The sequence below is a fragment of the Apodemus sylvaticus genome, chromosome 8, assembly GCF_947179515.1.
Source record: "Apodemus sylvaticus chromosome 8, mApoSyl1.1, whole genome shotgun sequence".
NCBI lineage: Eukaryota > Metazoa > Chordata > Mammalia > Rodentia > Muridae > Apodemus > Apodemus sylvaticus.
Window position 1 is genome coordinate 91,204,970 of NC_067479.1, and position 18,833 is coordinate 91,223,802.

The 18,833-nt window shown below is 42.5% G+C and overlaps 1 protein-coding gene across 1 annotated transcript in view; it reads left to right on the plus strand.

Moving 5' to 3' along the window:
- The first annotated feature begins 2,846 nt into the window (after window positions 1-2,846).
- Erc2 (ELKS/RAB6-interacting/CAST family member 2) overlaps window positions 2,847-18,833 on the plus strand; it is an 841,184-nt gene continuing 825,197 nt past the window's right edge. Inside the window, 1 exon segment of the mRNA XM_052190312.1 lies at window positions 2,847-3,538. Within this exon segment, the coding sequence (XP_052046272.1) occupies window positions 2,882-3,538 (657 nt within the window). The 5' untranslated portion in view covers window positions 2,847-2,881.

Genomic DNA, 18,833 nt, shown 5'->3' on the forward strand with positions numbered 1-18,833 from the left:
CTACAGGCACGCTGAGACATACCTGTAGAGATAAGAGGACTACTATCTTGAGACTTGGGTCTCTCTCCCTCTCGTATGGACTCTGGAGACTGAACTCAGGTCTCAAGTTTGCAGGGCAAGCAAACTTACCTACTTAGACACTGAGTGATCCCATGTCTTCTTTTTAATGAGCCATTGAGTTTACTAAGGGTTGCTTCCATGAGCATGGGTGAGGGGGTGTTTATAGGAGCATGCATACCTTACCATAGGTAGTTATATCACCGATAAAAAAGTGTTCTCCTCATTAACCATAAACTACATATTGTCTTTTCGGGTGGGTGAGTGGGTGGGACCTCATTGGGCCCTGTCCCACTTCGTTATAGAATGTGCACAGGCCCAATCTTGTACAGAGTTTAGTGGGTGATCTCAGTCACTGTGGGTTCAGGAGTACTTGATTCAGTCTTCTGTGCTATCCCCTCTTGTCCTCTGATTTCTCCATTCTTTCTGCCTCTTCTTCTGTAATCCTCCCAGAGCCTTGAAGGGCATAATGCTGATGCCCCCTTCAGGGGCTGAACATTCAACCATTGCTTTCAGAGCTCCATCTTGGAAACAAATAACTCCAACTGAAGATGACCTCATTTTTTTTTTCCTATTTGTTCCACCTAAAGTCATGGGATGGAGTCTTTTTGGACCAGTGAAAGTCATGTACCATTCCTTGAACTACTTATCCAGCCTGGAATGGAGCAAAATACTTGGACAGACATGGGTTATATTCTTACCTTGATCCCATCCAGGATGGAGTAGTGGGAGTTAGCCTCATCTAGTCCTGTGAACTGCAAGTGTGTGTTGAGAAACAGTTTATTCAAGGAAAATAGAAAGAGTGTATAGAGATGGGAAGAGGGATGAATGATAGGCAGGTGAAAGTCAAAGGCGCCTCTAGCATGTGCCAATGCGTTTACTGTTTCAATCTCATGGAGACACTAAACAAAAGCAATCTATTCATTTATTCTTACAAAAGCTCTTTACTGACTATTCTGTGTCAGGTAGCAAAAAGGTATTTTATAGATAGCGTCTTGTCTAGAGTGTAATCAGTTAGATGGTGTTTATTTATCTATTGAAGAGCAAACGCTCATGGCAGGCTTTACTGTTTGCCTAAGGCATTGTCTGTTCTGTATTAGAGTGGAGATTTCAGCCTCAGTCTGCCACTCTCTAGACTCTGTCCTTCTTTTGCCACGCTGTAGAGAAACAAAGCACATTGAAGCTCTCCTGAGAGCAGGAGGCCATGAGGCACCCATTAAGACCATCGGAGTCCCAGTGTTGAAGTAATACTTGCAACTTTATGACCCAAGCTGCACAGAAAATGTCCTGAGGTACTTGACTCACCATGATAGGGAGCCTCTCTTACTTGTCATTAGGAGTTAGGGGACCAGGAGCTCTCATCTACTGTACTGCTCTCCTGTGCCATTTCTGTGTGTGTGGGAAGAGCTTCATAAGAAGATTAAGGTCGACTAATATGGAAAAGAACTCTCCAGTGACTAGCTGGGAAGATGCATGGCAGGGGAAGAGACAGGAAGGATGTTGTTTTCCCTGGTAACTGCTTTGCGAATCTGGCCACATCTACAGTTGCGCTGGTTGAAATACCTCTTGATTCTAGCTCTGAGATGGCCAGTGGGCTCCTAATACTGTGTCAGTGCCAACTGAATGGTGGGAAATTATCTAGAGGGCTGTGTTGGGTGCAGTGGGAAGGAGGTCTGTGGTAGATACTGATGTCTAAGGGGCACAGGAGGAGGAAGAGCAGCCCAGGCAGCAGATTTTTTTTTTTTTTTTTTTTTTTGGATTTGGTTTTTTCCAGACAGGGTTTCTCTGTGTAGCCCTGGTTGTTCTGGAACTCACTCTGTAGACCAGGCTGGCCTCGAACTCAGAAATCTGCCTGCCTCTGCCTCCCAAGTGCTGGGATTACAGGCATGCGCCACCACCGCCTGGCTCAATAGAACTGGTTCTAAGAGTCCTTGTTAAGCATTTTGGATTTGAGGGCCATGTCCCTAAAGATGGGTTATTTTATTTTACTTTATTCTTATTGTCTAGATGGTGACATTTTGGATTTCCTAACCCTTCTTAGTACAGGCCAAGAGGGAGAACTTCATTTTCCTAAGGAAAAAAGAATTTCATATTTGCCTTTGGTAACTTTAGACTTTGGGGGAAGGATGGGAAGATTTATTTTAAATATTTACTTGTAGTAATAAATGTTTCAGTATTATTACAAGTATATGGATACCACTTTATCCATCCATCTGTGTATCTGTATGTCCGTCTATCATCTGTCTATCATCCATTGTCTGCCTATCATGTATAATCTATCTGCCTGTCTATCATCCATTGTCTATCATTTATTTAATTATTTTGTCACTTATCATTATTCATTTTTATATACCTTTCATCCATCTATCTCTCTATCTATTTACCTACCTACCTACCTACCTATCATCTATCTATCTATCTATCTATCTATCATCTGTCTGTCTATCTATCATCTGTCATCCATCATTTACCATTTTGTCACTCATTATTATTCACTTCTATATACCTTTCATCTGTCTATCTGTCTGGATGGGTTTTTTCAGTGCTGGGAATTGAACCCAGGACCTTGTGTTTTCTAAGAGGGCATTTTACTCTTTCGATTTATATATATTTAAGATGCAATACAATCATATTTAGAATTCTAAAGAAGTTTGTTTTTAATTATCCCATTTATCATTTTGCAGATCTCTGAGTGGAGTCATTTCCTGGTACAGACTACACAAAGAATGTGGTGAAAATTCTAGTCAGTGAAGGAAACATTGGCTTAAACCCTCACATTGCCTAGCATTTCTTCTCTTCAGTAGCACCACATCACAGAAGAAAAATGTACGGGAGTGCAAGAACAATCAGCAATCTGGAAGGCAGCCCTTCCAGATCACCGCGTTTGCCAAGGTCTCCTCGTTTGGGCCACCGAAGAACAAGCAGTGGGGGAGGGGGAGGGACAGGCAAGACTCTGTCTATGGAGAATATCCAGTCCCTGAATGCAGCCTATGCTACGTCTGGACCCATGTACTTGAGTGACCATGAAGGGGTGGCATCAACAACTTACCCAAAGGGCACGATGACTCTGGGCAGGGCCACAAATCGAGCTGTGTATGGAGGCCGGGTCACAGCCATGGGGAGTAGTCCCAATATTGCTTCTGCTGGGCTGTCCCACACGGATGTCCTTTCGTATACGGACCAACATGGAGGGCTGAGCGGCTCCTCCCACCACCACCACCACCAGGTACCCTCCATGCTGAGGCAGGTAAGAGACAGCACCATGTTGGATCTTCAGGCCCAGCTCAAAGAACTGCAGAGAGAGAATGACCTCCTACGCAAGGAGCTTGACATTAAGGACAGCAAACTGGGGTCTTCCATGAACAGCATCAAGACGTTCTGGAGCCCCGAGCTTAAGAAGGAGAGAGTCTTGAGGAAAGAGGAAGCAGCTCGCATGTCTGTCCTCAAGGAGCAGATGAGGGTTTCTCATGAAGAAAACCAGGTAGGTTCTGACCTGTCCCAGTGTTCTCAGGCTTTGCAGATGGCTCCGAATTTAATGTATGTACCAAGGAGGTTGGCACTGCCAAGAAGGCTAAAGCTTAACGTGTTTCTTGGATGCCACAGCAGAACGCAGGAAGTCCTATGCCGTATTGATTGGTCTCCTTGCTCCGGTAGACTTTTCACCTAGTTGCAGATTTGGGGAGGAGATCCATCGTCATTGCCAACTTTTGTTATGTGGTTAATTTTGTTCTCTTTTTCAGCATTTGCAACAGCAGTTCAGATGTTCCTCCCTCAGCCTAGAAGACGAAAATGATAATCTCTGCGAGAGTAAACACTTCACATTAAGACTTGAGTGGTGAATTTTTATTGTCTGTTTATTTTTGTCCTGCTGTTGAACCAGCCTTGTTTCTTAGAGCAAGCAGTTCTCTAAGTAGCAAGCACAACAGTGTGGACCAGGATGAAAGGCTTTCAGACCATGCAAGGGAAACCCAGCTCATCTTAACTTGGTCTTTAGCTTTTATCCATTCAGTATTAATCTACTGTGGGCAAAGTGCCTTCTTCATCTTGGGCCCATCTCCTATATCATAGGAAAATTAGTTAGATTAGCTTCTCAGAGTTTTCATGAATATGGCTGCTCCTCTTCTTACAATTCCCCTGTTCCCTTCTTAACCCTCCTTGTGTCCCAGAAGGGAATTCATCCTTAACTGAGCCTATAGCACCTTCTACTGGAAGACCTGGGCCAGGCTCGCCTTATACCACATCTGAGCTACCTGCTCCATCCTGGGTCTCCATCCACAGAGCTGAGGTTTCCCTTGCCTCACTAGTTCCTCCTCTTCCTCCCCACTGAGTTCCCTCAACACTCATTTCCTTCTCAGCCCAGTCAGTGTCCACTTTCCATGTCCTCAATGATCTGAGGCCTGTCTTACACAGAGAGCACTTCACAAGTGCTCTCGAATCAGAGCTACCTATGCTTAACTCTCAGTTTCTTCCTGGAGGTGAGAGAGAGAGAGAGAGAGAGAGAGAGAGAGAGAGAGCGAGCTAAGGGGGTGCAGAGACTGCTATGCTATTTGGCTCTTGAACTCCCAGGAAATATTTCACTTTCTGTTAGAAATCTGAGATAATTCCAGCCTGGCTGAATGAATGACTCTTGGCAGGTCTTAATGTCGGCCTGTGCTACACTCTACCTTTTGGTGGGGGTCGGCCTCTGACCCTCCCAACAGATTCTCTGACCACAAGTGCTTTGGAGCTAAGCACCTATGATCGCATTCATGACAAAGATCTGCCCTCATTGGCTTTCCTCGAGTTACCAGCCCTCGCCTTATCTCTGTCAGGCGGAGCCAGTGCTGGTTCTCAGATGTGGAAATGGGATTGTTTTCATTTGGAACAGAAAGCTCTTTACTCTTAAATCAAATTAACGTTCTCCACCGCTGTTTCTGCTGTGTTCTGATTTGCCTGCTGGTGGACTCCTCGTGAACTTGTTACTCTAACGTTCCCCTTGCTCTGTCTTGTTTGTTTTCTCTCTGCAGCTTTCTTTTTAAGTAGTTAGAACAGTTTAGCAGCATTGAAAGCACTGATAGTGTGAGACATGGCCTCTGCTCTGTCAGCTGTCAGATGACTTTCATCCTCTGCTTTTCTCTCCGAATTTATGTTCGAGCGCCAATCTACATTTATGCATGTAAATTTATTTATTTGTAAATTACAGTATGCTGCAGTATCACTGTGTTACATGTCTTCTTTGATAGTCACAAAAATATATGGATGAGACTAAGAAAAATAGATACAGTGAGATAAACTTAATGACATTCTTTTTTGTTTGTTTTTAGTAAAAAGCATTTTAAAACTTCTAATCTGTGCTATTCCAAGGTAAAGAACAAAACATTAACTTTTTTTTTAGTGGAAATCCCTTTATTCCATCTTAGAAGTATATTTACAGATATATGTATCCCTCTTGCTCAGGATAGGGTAGGCTTTTCTGGAGTGACAGTAGACTTCAAATCTCAGTGGCTTAACACCTAGATCCTCCCTCCCCTGCCCCCCTTTCTTCCTTTCTTTCCAGCGTCTTACTTTGTAACCTTGGCTAGCCTAGAATTCACCAAGTTGACCAGACCAATCAGAATGGCTTTGAACTCAGAGATCTACCTGTCTGATTCCCGAGTTCTGGGATTAAAGCTGTGTGCTACAACTGCCTCCTAATTTTTATTTCTTGTTCCCTAAAGTAAGTCAAGTAATCTTTTCTATGTAGTGATGGGGCCCAGGCTTTTTGCTTCTGGGTGCCTGGCTTTGAGAATTGCTATTCCAGGGCAAGAGATTCCTAAGGATGACACATTGACTCCTTAATTCTCCAGACTAGGGTTGGCACAGCTGAAGGAAGTATGTGTGTGGTGCTGTATGCCATCTTTTCCTATGAGAGAGAGAAGACCTAGGTATGGGTTAATAACTGCATCTGTTGGTTTTTAGGTTTATCATAAAAGTGGGGCTGGTCAGGCCTGGTGGCAAATGCCTCAATTCCTAGCACTTGGGAGGTGGAGGCAGGAGGCTCAAGAGTTACAAGTTGCTCTTGGCCATGGAGTAAGTTCAAGGCCAGCCTCAGTTAGAGCTATCAAAGAAACCAAAAGAGGCAAACAAACAAATAATTGAGAAATGTTGAGGAATAATCTATTGCCATTCCCATTTTACTGCTGCCTTAGCTCGTAGCCATCTCTTGGGGGCATATAATGAGCCATCTCTTGGGGGCATATAATGAGCCATCTCTTGGGGGCATATAATGAGTTAGGTGTTATTCTAATGAGTAGAACATTGGTCCAGCTCTTAACTTTGTGGTTGCTGCCTACTAATGGGAGCACTGAGCTGAGAGAACGTTAGTATACCGTGGTGGTTCCCAACCTTCCTAATGCTCCTACCCTTTAATACAGTTAGTATGGTGTGGTGACTCCCAACCCCAAAATTATTCTCGTGGCTACTTCATCACTGTGATTTTGCCACTGTTATGAATCGTCAAATAAATAGTTTTGGAGATAGAAGTTTGCCAGAGGGGTCGCAACCCACAGATTTAGAACTGCTGGTCGTGTTCAATGACATAATGACAAGTTCCAATTAACCGATTAAGAATTTGGTTTAGTTTTCTTAATTAGGAATTTATTTTCCCTAGAAGTGGTTTTGACGCAGTTTTAAATTTCTCCTTAACTTGGGAGGAGAAAAAGTTTATTTTGACTCGTATTTTGAGAAGTTCCAGTCACAGATTGAGTGGAGCTGTTGGTTAGGGCTTCTGATGGGCACAGTGGATAGCGGTGGTGCCGTGTGTTGAAGAGCAAACTGCTCAGCCGGGCTTTCACAATCCCCTTCAAGGACCTGGCTTCAGTGGCCTGAGGCCCTCTTACAAGGCCCTATCATCTCCTGGCAGCAGCATCCTTGGGACAAAGCCTTTAACATTTGGGGCAACATTATCAATATCAACACAACTTGTTTTAACTTAACGCTACCTTCCTTTTATAGGTAAAGGAAAAGTGTAACACCTTTTTCTATATGGAAGAAAGGGACATAAAATTCTTTTTAAAAATCCACTTGACTGTAGTTTGTAAAGCACAACAACTAGAAACTGCACCAGCAAATGTCATTCTTCCAGGGATGGTAGAATCTAAAACAATTTGAACTGTGTTATGTGAAGAGAAATGGGAGGCAGACCCATTATGGAAGGGAGGTGAAGAAACTTGTGTGCCCTTCTCTATAACATTCCTAGTTTTATAATGTTGCCTCCAACCAGCACAGACTTGTGTCCTCAGGTGCAGTTTATAGAGGAGATTGATTTTGATGTCTTCTTGGTTCTGTTTATGGGAGCTGACTTCATCTTTGGATTTAAGGAAATCCACACTCCCTTTGCACATCGGAGAAAGTTCAGGGGCCAGTGGGTAGGTGGCCTCAGATTTCTTAGGTGTGAAGTATTGCAGATCAGGCTCCTGGATACATGGGCGTAAATACATTTGCTGCTGCTGAGAGTTGCAGTTCTGAAGTTTAGGGTCATGAATGTAACTCAGGGTGCATGTGTGCAGGGCTAGCTTAATGTGTGTAACTCAGGGAGCATGTGTGCAGGGCTAGCTTAATGTGTGTAACTCAGGGAGCATGTGTGCAAGGCTAGCTTAATGTGTGTAACCCAGGGTGCATGTGTGCAGGGCTACTTAATGTGTGTAAGCCAGAGGACATGTGGGCAAGGGTAGCTTAATAGGTGTTAGCTAAAATCAAGAATGCATAGGTACAGGCCTAGCTTTATGTATAAAAGCCAGAGTGCCTGTATTCTGGGAAATCTATTCTTTGGGGTGGCTGAATCCACAGCTCATGTTCACAGCATCACAGTAGTAGACTGATTTGGGGAAGGGTGAGTTTAAAATATTGATGATGAGAGATTGGAGAGGTGGCTCAGTGGTTAAGAGTATGGCTGCTCTTGGAGAGGATCTGGATGTGGTTCCCAAGCAGCCACGTGGTTCACATTGTCTTTAGCTCCAGTTACAGGGGTCCTAACACCCTCTTCTGGCCTCCATGGGCACCAGGCATTCACACGATGCACATACATACATTCAGGCAAAACACTTGTAAATGTAAAAAGAAAATCTTTAAAAATATTGTTAATGAATGTTCTGTTGTTATTTGAGACAACCCCTTTGTCTTTTATGGGAGTTGGTGAGGGGTGGAGGATGTATGGATTGGATGCTATTATAAGGAAACCAAGTGACTCAGTTTCTCAAAAAATTAATAGGTTTTTCTATTCTCATCTCCCCTGTCTCTTTCTCTCCTTCCTTCCTTCCTTCCTTCCTTCCTTCCTTCCTTCCTTCCTTCCTTCCTTCCTTCCTTCCTTCCTTCCTTCTTTCCTTCCTTTGAGATGAAGTCTTGCTATGTAGCCCTAACTAGCCTGAGACTTGTCATTTAGACCAGACTGGCTTCAAACTTATAATGATCTGATCTTCCTGCTTCTGCCTTCTGAGTGCTTGAATTATAGGCATGCACTCCAACACCTAGCTTGTTTTCCAGGCTTTGTATCTTCACTCTGTTTACCACTATAGTGGTGATCAAAGAGGAATATACAGAATGTGTTTTCAGAAATGTCATAAGAAGCTAGGTAGAGTACCACACACTTTTTGTCCCAGTGATAGAAGGATAGCTTGAATCTGGGTTCAAGGCCAGCTGGGGCGATAGAGCAAGACCCTGTCTTGAAGCACTTAGAAGTGGACATTTTGTAAGATCTTGCAATTTTTGTGCACAGATGTTACTGGCTTTTCATATTCCTGGAAATTTTGTACAACTATTAATTTTGTACTTTTAATGACCTCTTTTCCAAATTAGATATATGGAAAGCAGTTTTTTAGACGTTCCCTAGGTTGTGTGTTGCTAGCCAAGGCTCTGCATGAGTATAAATAGCATCCCACACTAGGAGACTGTACTAGATTTAATATTTACTCATCTTGAGAAGAAGTGGGACAAGGTCACTGGGAACTGTAACCCAAGAAGTGTAAGTAAACCTGTCTGGGGAATGGTACAGCTTTTAAGCAATGGATATGTGATCGTTTCTATTTCTGACTTAACACTACAGAAAAGATAAGACTCTAAATCAATATTAATAAGTACTTTTGATCCAAAGTCAACACATCAGTTATTAATTCTTATTTGGAGCCTAGAAATGGAAACACTGAGAGAAAGTAACATTTCTGTTATCTTTCTTTTTCTTTTTCTTTTTCTTTTCTTTTATTTTCTTTTCCTTTCCTTTTCTTTTTCTTTTCTCTTCTCTTCTCTCTCTCCCTCCCTCCCTTCCTTCTTTCTTTCCTTCTCTTTCTTCTTCTTTCTTTCTTTCTTTCTTTCTTTCTTTCTTTCTTTCTTTCTTTCTTTCTTTCCTTTCCTTCCTTCCTTCCTTCCTTCCTTCCTTCCTTCCTTCCTTCCTTCCTTCCTTCCTTTCCTTCCTTCCTTCCTTCCTTCCTTCTTCCTTCCTTCCTTCCCTTCCTTCCTTTCTTTCTTTCTTTCTTTCTTTCCTTTCTTTCTTTCTTTCTTCTTTCTTTCTTTCTTTCTTTCTTTCTTTCTTTCTTTCTTTCTTTCTTTTCTCATATATCCAAGGCTAGCCCAGCAATCACTATGTAAATAAGGATAACTATGAACCTCTCATCCTTCTGCATCCCCTTCTGAGTGCTTAGGTTATAAGAATGCACTACCACAGATAGTTTTACGGAATGCTGGGGAATAAACCCATGGCTTTGTGCATGCTAACCAAGCATTCTACAAGCTAGTCCTCCTACTCCTCATTATTATTGTTGTTGTTGTTTATTTTATTTGTGTAACTACAAGTCCCTTTTAGCAGGAGTCATTTAACCCTGTTCTGAAATTCTTATTTGACTGTGCGTATCCATTTTTGATGAGCTGTAACCAGCTGGGAGTGAGTGATAGAGATATAATTTATCCAAATGAGAAGGCAGCAAGGCAGCTGCATCGGGACAGTCTGACAACAGTGAAACTCAACTGTCATCACTTTGTACAGTGAAGGCTTGGCTCTGGATTGCTGGGTCCCTCACGTTTATAGATGGAATGAGATGTTGCTGTGGTTTAGATATGGTTAGTCTCCTAAATGTTAATGTGCCAGAAGTTTGGTTTGTAATGTTGGAAGGTGCTGAGGCCTCTAACAGGTAAGTGGGTCATGGGGGTTTCAGTCCCATGCATGGATGAATTTAGTAATTCTCTAGAGACTGAATTTGGTCTCATGGGAGCGATTGGCTCTGCAGTGATTGGACTCCAGTAGTTACTGTGAGAGCAGACCAGTTACAAGGCTACAACTTCAGTCTTCTGATCTTTTCTGCACGTGCTCCTTCATGACTCCGACACACACTCTTGCCATGCCATGCCAGCTGCAATGGAACACTGTCCAGGAGCCAAGAAGCTGCTCTCACCATCCTTTTTGATCTTGAGTACTATGGGCTAAATAAACCTAGTTTTCTTTACATTATACTCAGTCTCTGGTGTTTTGTTATAGAAACAGAAAACTTGCTAAGTCAGATGCATTTACTACTCCAATAGATTTGTCTTACCCCTGTACCTTCTTTAAGTTTCCCTTCTTTCTACTGGTAGAAATCTGAGTATGGCCATCAAAGTATGGCCAGGAGAATGTTATTTTCCAAAGAGGTCAAATAAATTTTAGATACACATACTAGAAACATTGTCATAGAAATTCATGATGCATATGTTCTAGGTTGAATTTTGTTTTCCTCCTTAAAGGTAGTTTTGATTCCTAACTCCTTTGTGATCTTATTTGGAGAAAAGCCAATGCTATAGGTAGTCACCTTAAAATGAAGTCTTTAGCATGAGCCCTAGTATAGCTTGACTGTTCTTTTTCAGAAGGTAAATTTGAACACAGATGCAGACATGCACAGAGAGAAGATATGTACATACACATTGAGAGGATGACCTTGTAGTCAAGCAAAGAAAAGAGTCTTGGAGCATGTCTTTCCTGCAAGCCCTTAGAAGGAAACAGCCAGAAGGACACCTCTGTCTCAGCCTCCAGACTTGAGAGAGAATGAAAGTGTATGCTGGGTTTGTGGTACTCTCTTAGGAGGGTCCCAACCAAGTAACACCGTATATCATGATATGTAATGCTCCAGCTCTTGAAATTAAATAGCACATTAAAAAAATTTAACCTAGCAATTTCACAATCTCCCTTGACTGGAAACTTTATATTTTAAAACTAAATGCCTTAGGGAGCTGCTATTACTGCTATACCCCCAAACTGCCACCATCATTACAGCTGTCACCGGCAATGCACTTCTTCATTTCTTGTTGTGAGCACTGATGTGATACCTGGGACTGGGTCTGCCATCTTCCAATCGTGGAGTACAGACCAGGGAAAGTGCTGAGAAATAGGCCTACCCTATGGCCTGCCTCCAGATTTCTCATGACTCAAGAAAGCAAAGCCCTGACTGAGTAGGTCACTGTTGACTGGGCATTCTGTTCAATAACATGTGGCCTCTCTGTGTAAGGCTTTTTACTTTATTTCTACTTGAAGCAGATATGTTTATGTGTGTTTTTTCCAAAGTTACATAGGCACATGGGTTTAGCACTGGATAATATAGTTTATCATCTCATACAGCACAGAATGCCAGAACTTACAAAGACAACATTTGTTTTATTTCTCCTCTATCTTGAAGCTTCTTAGTGTCTTTCACCCCCTCCTCCCAGTTTTCTGGAAAGCTGGAGGATCTTTTATCCAATCTTAGGCGATGATCTGCTTAGACAGAAATGCAGTTTTAATGTCTTCTATAGATAGGTGAGAATTTCTTTGGCTCACAAGATCGATGAGATGGTGCAGTGCCAAAACGGGTCTCTTTGTTAGAATGTAAGAGAATGATTTGAAGTGAGCTATACATCTTCGTCACAGATGTCAGCTGTTTTCTGCCTCAGTAATCTCTAGCTGTCAGCCCTAGATTCAGGCATGTGTACCACATGAGTAGACTTACTGGCGTTTATTCTCAGGTTTTCTTTGGAAAGATTTGGTTCATATAAGGGCAAGAAAATTTGTATGGTGGACCTTGGCAGAAATCTAAATGATTCCTGACTCTCTTTTTACTCTCTGGATCATGTTAGTTGGGAATTGAGATTTCTGTAGTGCAAGTACAAACAAAGAAAATGTGTTGGATTGCTTCAATGTGTAGATTCTTTCAGTCCCACTATGCCAAAGGTGCTTATTGAAACCACACATAGAGAAGAGAAGGTAGGATAGATGATAGGGATCATCCAAAAAACATTTATTGTCTAATAACACTTCCTGTGGCCAACATGTCTTCATTGACGGGAGAAAGCAACAGGGTGATTTTATTGACCAACACAGATGGGGTGGGTTCTCTTCTGGCCAGAGTTCAATTTCAATTTCTATAATTAGTTGCAGGTGGAGCTCTCGTGATTTTTTTTGGGGGGATCCATTGGCATCTCTGTGAAAATTTCTACCACTACCAGGTGGACTCAATAAATAGTTTGGCTTTGCAGGAATATAGAAAATTATAAATCTCTCTCATACACAAACCCACCCCCAGATAAATCTGCTTTAAAGGTCAGGCTTTGAAAGCTGTGGAGAACATTTTCTGAAGTTTGGGAAGTGGGGTTTTTGGCAGAGTATAGGCTTGCAGCCAAGAGCTGGGCCAGCCTGACAAACAGAATTCTGGGAGGGGCCATTTCTTTTCTTTGTTTCTGTGAAGCTAGCATTTGGCTGCATCTTGGAAGAGACCTGCAGCCATTTTGTCTTTTACTAGGAAAAGAATAAGCAAAGACCAAAGCAGCAACTAACTTCTCATTGATTTGGAAATGTATGGAAATGTTGGTGCCTGGTACAAATTGGAGGAGGGTGATATTATCAATGAGGAAGGAAGGAAGGACAGAGAGACATGCTTGAGGAAGGGACATTGGTGGGGCATGTGGCAGAGGAGGCAGGGCAAGCAAGAGACACCACATGCATTCTTGTCAAGTAAAAGATTAGAAGCATGGCTACGGAGTTTGGTTGCTTTGAAAACTTATCACAAAGGATGGGCGAAGCAACTCCAGGACTATAATCTACAGGCAGCAAGGGATGAGAGACCATCTCTCAGGATACTCATTCAGGACCTCCAAGAACCCTTCCCCTGAATGAACAAGAGTGGCCCTTCAGGAACAGGAAGCTTTCATTTTGTGCAGCAGGGTTCTAAGACCATCGGTCTCACTGATCCAGCTAGAGTTCCCGAGCTTGGCTTCCTTCACAGGACTTGAGTGGAGTTTGCCAGCTCCTTGGTGCAGGAGTTCCTCTGCTGCCAACCCCTCAGCTTCCTCCTGAGTAAATTTCTGACCTTATTTAGGGGTTTTTCTTTTGGGAGCTTTCCCATTCAGTATGCCAGATGTTCCTCTTGGGTCTCAGTCTTTCTGATTTCTTCTTCTTTAAGCACTTTCCCCCCTCCCCCTTACAAAAACCTCTGTCTGTTCTTGTTGAGAGCTCAGACTAGTTATTCAGTTTATTGTTATCTCAGGTTTAGGGAGGAATGTGACTGAAAGTAGCAGAAATCCAGTCACATGGAAGGGAGGTGGTAGGAGGGCGTGCTCCCTGGGAAGGAAGGACGGACAAGGCAGCCAAGTGCTCTGAGTGCGTGGCATCCATGGTTACTCTGAAGACGATCCACAGTACAAAGTCTTCCTTTCCCTCGTCCTTTCTGGATATTGCTTTCTGTTTCCCCTTGTGAGAAAGTGACAGCTTGAAGTCTGTGTTTGTTGTCTATACTGGTGCTTAACAAGGACGGCTCTGTTACAATTTCAAGCTCAGAGCTTGGGTCTAAAGCCTGTTCTGTATGTCTTCAGAGCCACAGAGCCCAATAGATCTGTGCCACCATCTCTGGGAAATGGACAGAACGGGTAGATTTTTCTAAGAGTGCATATATGGGTAAGGTATTGGGAGGATGATGACCATCGCAGAGAAACACATTTGTGTCACATGTAATTGGAAGCTTGTCTATTTCAGTTATTAGAAAGACCCAGACCAAGTAGGGCTTTGGTGGTTTGGAAATGTCATACCTATTGCCTCTGTCTTGGACATCAATTCCACAACAACCTTAGCCTCCTGGTCTCTCTTGACCTTCACAGCTTATCAATCTCTTCCTGTACGCCCACTGGAGAGACTGCAGAAGTTTCTTTTGAGTGATATTAGAAGCTGTTCCTGCCATCCTGTTTCAGCAGGATGGCTCCTTTATCTAATATCATTAAATATTCAATCTTTGTGGGAAATTTAAAAATACTATCCACTTTTTTTTTTTGTACTACCTTAGTTCCCATGGATAATTGATTCTTGTTCATGGATAGGGTTTTGGTCCTAGACAGAATCTAGAAACTTTTAGAAGTAGGTATGTTAAAATTTACTGTTTTCTATTTTAAGGTTGTAACAACTCGAGTTCTAAAAACTATCTCAAGATAATGTTCTTGAGTGCATATTATGTGAATAAGAATGTTACAATTCACTGATGTGTTCATTGGAAGAACTTTGAGAAAGAGCCACATGGGGCTAGTGTTCCCTTCAAGGACCCTGACACCAGATGCAGCAAGAATGGAGAGCTAGACTTGAGGGCTAGGTTCAGAAACCTCCCACATTTAGAAAGACAGAAATACCAAATAAAAATTGCCTTCTTAAAAAATTTAAAATTCTGTGCCTTTTGCCATTGAGAAGTCAATGCACTTTTTGAGGGACCAATGAACACACAATGAGCTATGTATATTTCACTTTCTTATTTCTAAACTTCAAGAGCATCTAACAATGTCTACATTAAGGACGTGTGTGTGTTTGTTTGTTTGGGGGTCAGGAACCTTAGGGAGTGAGTATTTATGTGAAGTGGAACTGTGTAAATGGACTATACCCATTCAGTAAAGGCGTTCAGGTATAGCGTACCGGAGTGGGGGAACTTCAGTGCATTTTCAAGAATAAGTTACTTGAAAGGATTTAAATAGTACTGAGTGTCATAATGAAATGTATTAAATATTCGCACTAAGGATATTTATTTCATTAAGTTTATATTCTGGGTTCAAAAACTTACAGTTTACCTCAGATGGTTTTGTTTCTCTCTCTCTCCCTCTCTCTCTCTTTCTCTCTCTCTCTCTCTCTCTCTCTCTCTCTCTCTCTCTCTCTCTCTCATTTCAGGTTAAATCTAGTGTTAAATTCATTTATGCTGTAGACATTTGTGTAGGGCTACCAAGGATTTTGGTGGCTTATTAAGTAAGAGTTATTTGGATACCCACTGTTGTTTCTAGTTATCTAGTGTCTCATATATATATATATATATATATATATATATATATATATATATATATATACACACACATATAAGAAAGCTCTGCTGAAGTCTGAGAAGTCCTTTCTATCCCTCTACCATTTCATGAATAGTAGTAGAAACCAGTTTCCTTTTCTGTGTAGACAGAGAGTTTATCTAGTTTGAGATAAATGATGGACTACTTTAGTCTTTACTAGGGCTCAGTTTAGTCTAGAGAAGGAAACATCTTGCTACATTTGTTTATTAGAAGACTTGCTGATATCTGGTGTGATCTTTCTCCATCTTCTGCAGAAGCCTAGCCAGAGGCCAGGAGAATGGACACCGTGTATATCCAATATTCAGCTCCTGTAGAGCTTCTAGAAAGGGATGGTGTGACGCTGGGGTGGGCAAAGGTCTGGGCACTCGTGTTTTTCAGACACGCACTTGAAATATTAGAAGTAAAGAACCTTTTAGTGTACCTTTCTGGCTGTCATATGCTTGCTTGATAAATAAGAAATGAAAAGACTGACTACTTTAGCTTGTCACAAATCGCCCATATGTACCTGAAAAGAGTGACGGTAATTAACAGGAATTATTGTGTGCTACATACTGTGCCAAGGTTCCATATATGGCTTTTAACCTCTGTGATGGTCTCACAGGGGAAGCCCCGTTAATCAGCAGCCCCAGGGCTTAATGCAACTGAGGCAAAGCTTAGGGGGAGCACTTTACCTAGAGTCACAGATAACACATGGTAGAGCTGGTGTTGAGCCCGGAATGACCTAGTCTAAAGAGTGCTCAAAGCAAGAGTTGACTGTAGTATAGACTGTCAAAGCTTGCACACATGGGGGAATCTTTGGAGGGGTGTGAAGTGACGTCAGAACCCGTGGGGGGTCACATCCTATATGTTTCATTCAGAACTTCTGATGAACTTCAGTGAGAGTCAGAACCTGTGTGCCATTCCTGAACATATCCTTAACGCTTGCTAAAGAGGAGTTCCCTACCTTCATTGTACGTAGCTTGTAAAATGACACTCCTCCAATGTACTTACATAGTAATTCTGTCAATCTCCGCTTTTCCTTTGACATTTGATGCACTCAGTGTTCAAAGACTATCTATGAGCAGAACTGGCAGGGCGGTGTTAACAGGGCCTGCTTCCTCCTCTTCTGCTTGTCTTTGATGGTGATTGGAAGTAGCATCTTTAGAGCTAGATTGCCTGGCATCCACCTCCAGCCATGGGACTTTGGGCCAGCGTAGTCTTTGAAGTTGTTTTCCTCACTGTAAAGAAGATGTAGTAAGAATGCCTTCTCAGCATATATATTTTATAGGATTTCAGTGTAATTGGGTAGAGGGAAAAGTTCATGGAAAAACATTTAGCATATGTTAGCATGAACAAACATCCAAGTCGCAGATGATGCTGGTGATGATGATGATGATGATGATGATGATGATGATGATGGCTGTGAAGGAAGTCAGTCTGAGCACCAAAAGCAAGAGATGTAGAAGTGGGAGAGTAGATAGCAGAGGCATGGCACTGGGTCCTTGATGGGCTCTATGTTTGAAACCTGTTTCCCTCCCTTCCCCCCCACCCCCCATGGATTTCCCACAGTCCTTGACTAGTCAGAGCAATCTCATTAGAAGTTTTGAGGTCAAGAAAGGGATGTGTTAGCCTTTAATCCCAGCACTTAGCAGGTAGAGGCAGGTGGATTTCTGAGTTCAAGGCCAGCCTGGTCTACAGAGTGGGTTCCAGGACAGCCAGGGCTACAAAGAGAAACCCTGTCTTGAAAAATCCAAAAAAAAAAAAAAAAAAAAAAAAAAAAGTGTGTGTGTGTGTGTGCTAGTCCTGTTCTGTTCTTGCCTTGAGAATCAGGAGGGAAAATGTGATACTCAAAGACTCATTAAAGAGAGGTGTGAATTGTAGAGCCCTAGAGACAGTGTTCAGAAGGGCGGAAGGTGGGTGCAGAGACCAGGGCCAGAGAGTCCCATTTCCTACATGAGGAACAAGCCTTAGAAAATGCATGCCTAGAGATTTACTTACTGAAACTCAGGGACGAATGCAGGGAGGAATTTGTGCACTTAGATTTAAAGAGCAGAAAGACGAATTGGCTCATAAAGGTTATATTTTCTTAAAGGATTTTCCTCCTCTGAATCAGAAGCTAATACTGTGCCTAATATAGCATGGATAACATGTATAAAGATGAGCTGTGTTTTGCTTCTGTGAATTTCCTGTGTGTCCCCGCTCTGTGAGTTCTGGGGAGGCCACAGAAGGGTGGAAATGAACCAGTAAAGGGAGTGTCATGTTGGTGAGACCAAGTCTGGAGAACAGAAAGAATGAAAGTTCAGCCTTGGGCAAATATAAGGTGTTTCTTCCTCAGACCCAGGGAAGTGCTCAGAAAATGGCCAGATAATGAGACCTGTGAAGCACAGGGAACTTTAACCCAAGGAGGTTTCTTGGTTTTACCACAAAGCAGGAAACCTCAAACCTGGAATGAATCTAAACTTGAATCTGATGCTAACCATGACATGCTAACATGATAGCAAATGACTTCCGCTTCCTGGGCCTCAGTTTCACCCGCTGTGGCATCTTGCTTAATAGAATTATCTCAAAAGACAAAGTTCATCAAACTATTCCTTAACTTCTCTCTATTCAAAACTTGTCAAGGATGTTGGAGAGATGGCTTGAGGAGGCAAAGTGCTTGCGTAAAGACCCCAGAATCCACATGAAAAATCTGGGTGTGGGGTAGAAGTTCCAACACTAGGGAAGCAAGTGGTTGTCTGGGGCTCCCTGGACAGCAGGCCTACCCTTTTGCACAGTGGGAGAACGTGTCTAAAAAAATAAGGTGGGTCATTGTTCTCTTGGCCTCCACATGCCTACACACACACACACACACACACACACACAACCACTTGTGAAAGTAATTCAAAGTGTTCTCAGAGTCAGTGTTGTTATAATTTGACTTACATGTGCAGTTTCCATGGGGCCCAGGGCTGAGATGGGATAGGTGAGGCGGTGAGGCAGAGAGGCAGAGGGGGCAGGGATCCTGGCGCTTCTGTGGGTGTGTTGGTGGGTGCGGTCAGGTGCTGCTGAGAAAGCAGTCGGCTTGCCCTGTGCTGACTTAGCACTCCCATTGCTTTGCTTGCTGGAGATAGGAGCCACCAGCATTTCCCTCAGGAGAAACTTTACAAGTGAAGGCTAATTTTACTTTCGCTGTTGATGGCATTTCTCAGCTATACTAATTAGCCTCCTAATAGAAATGCTACAGAAATATATTCCGTGCTCCCGAGAGAGCAGAGGGGGAAAAGGTTGTTTTTAAGTAACCCAGAATAGGTTTTACCTGTGGATTCAAGACTTGCATGGCCCCTCCTCATGACTTTCTGAAAAGGCAGACACCCTTGGATTAGATGAAATGCCTGTCTCTACTTCATTGTCATCTTATAGATTCTGTGAGAAATTCCCCAACTGCAAATAAATGATTTTAGCAAGGCTTATGACAGTTGCATTGATGGCTTAAATGCTGTCTCTCAGTT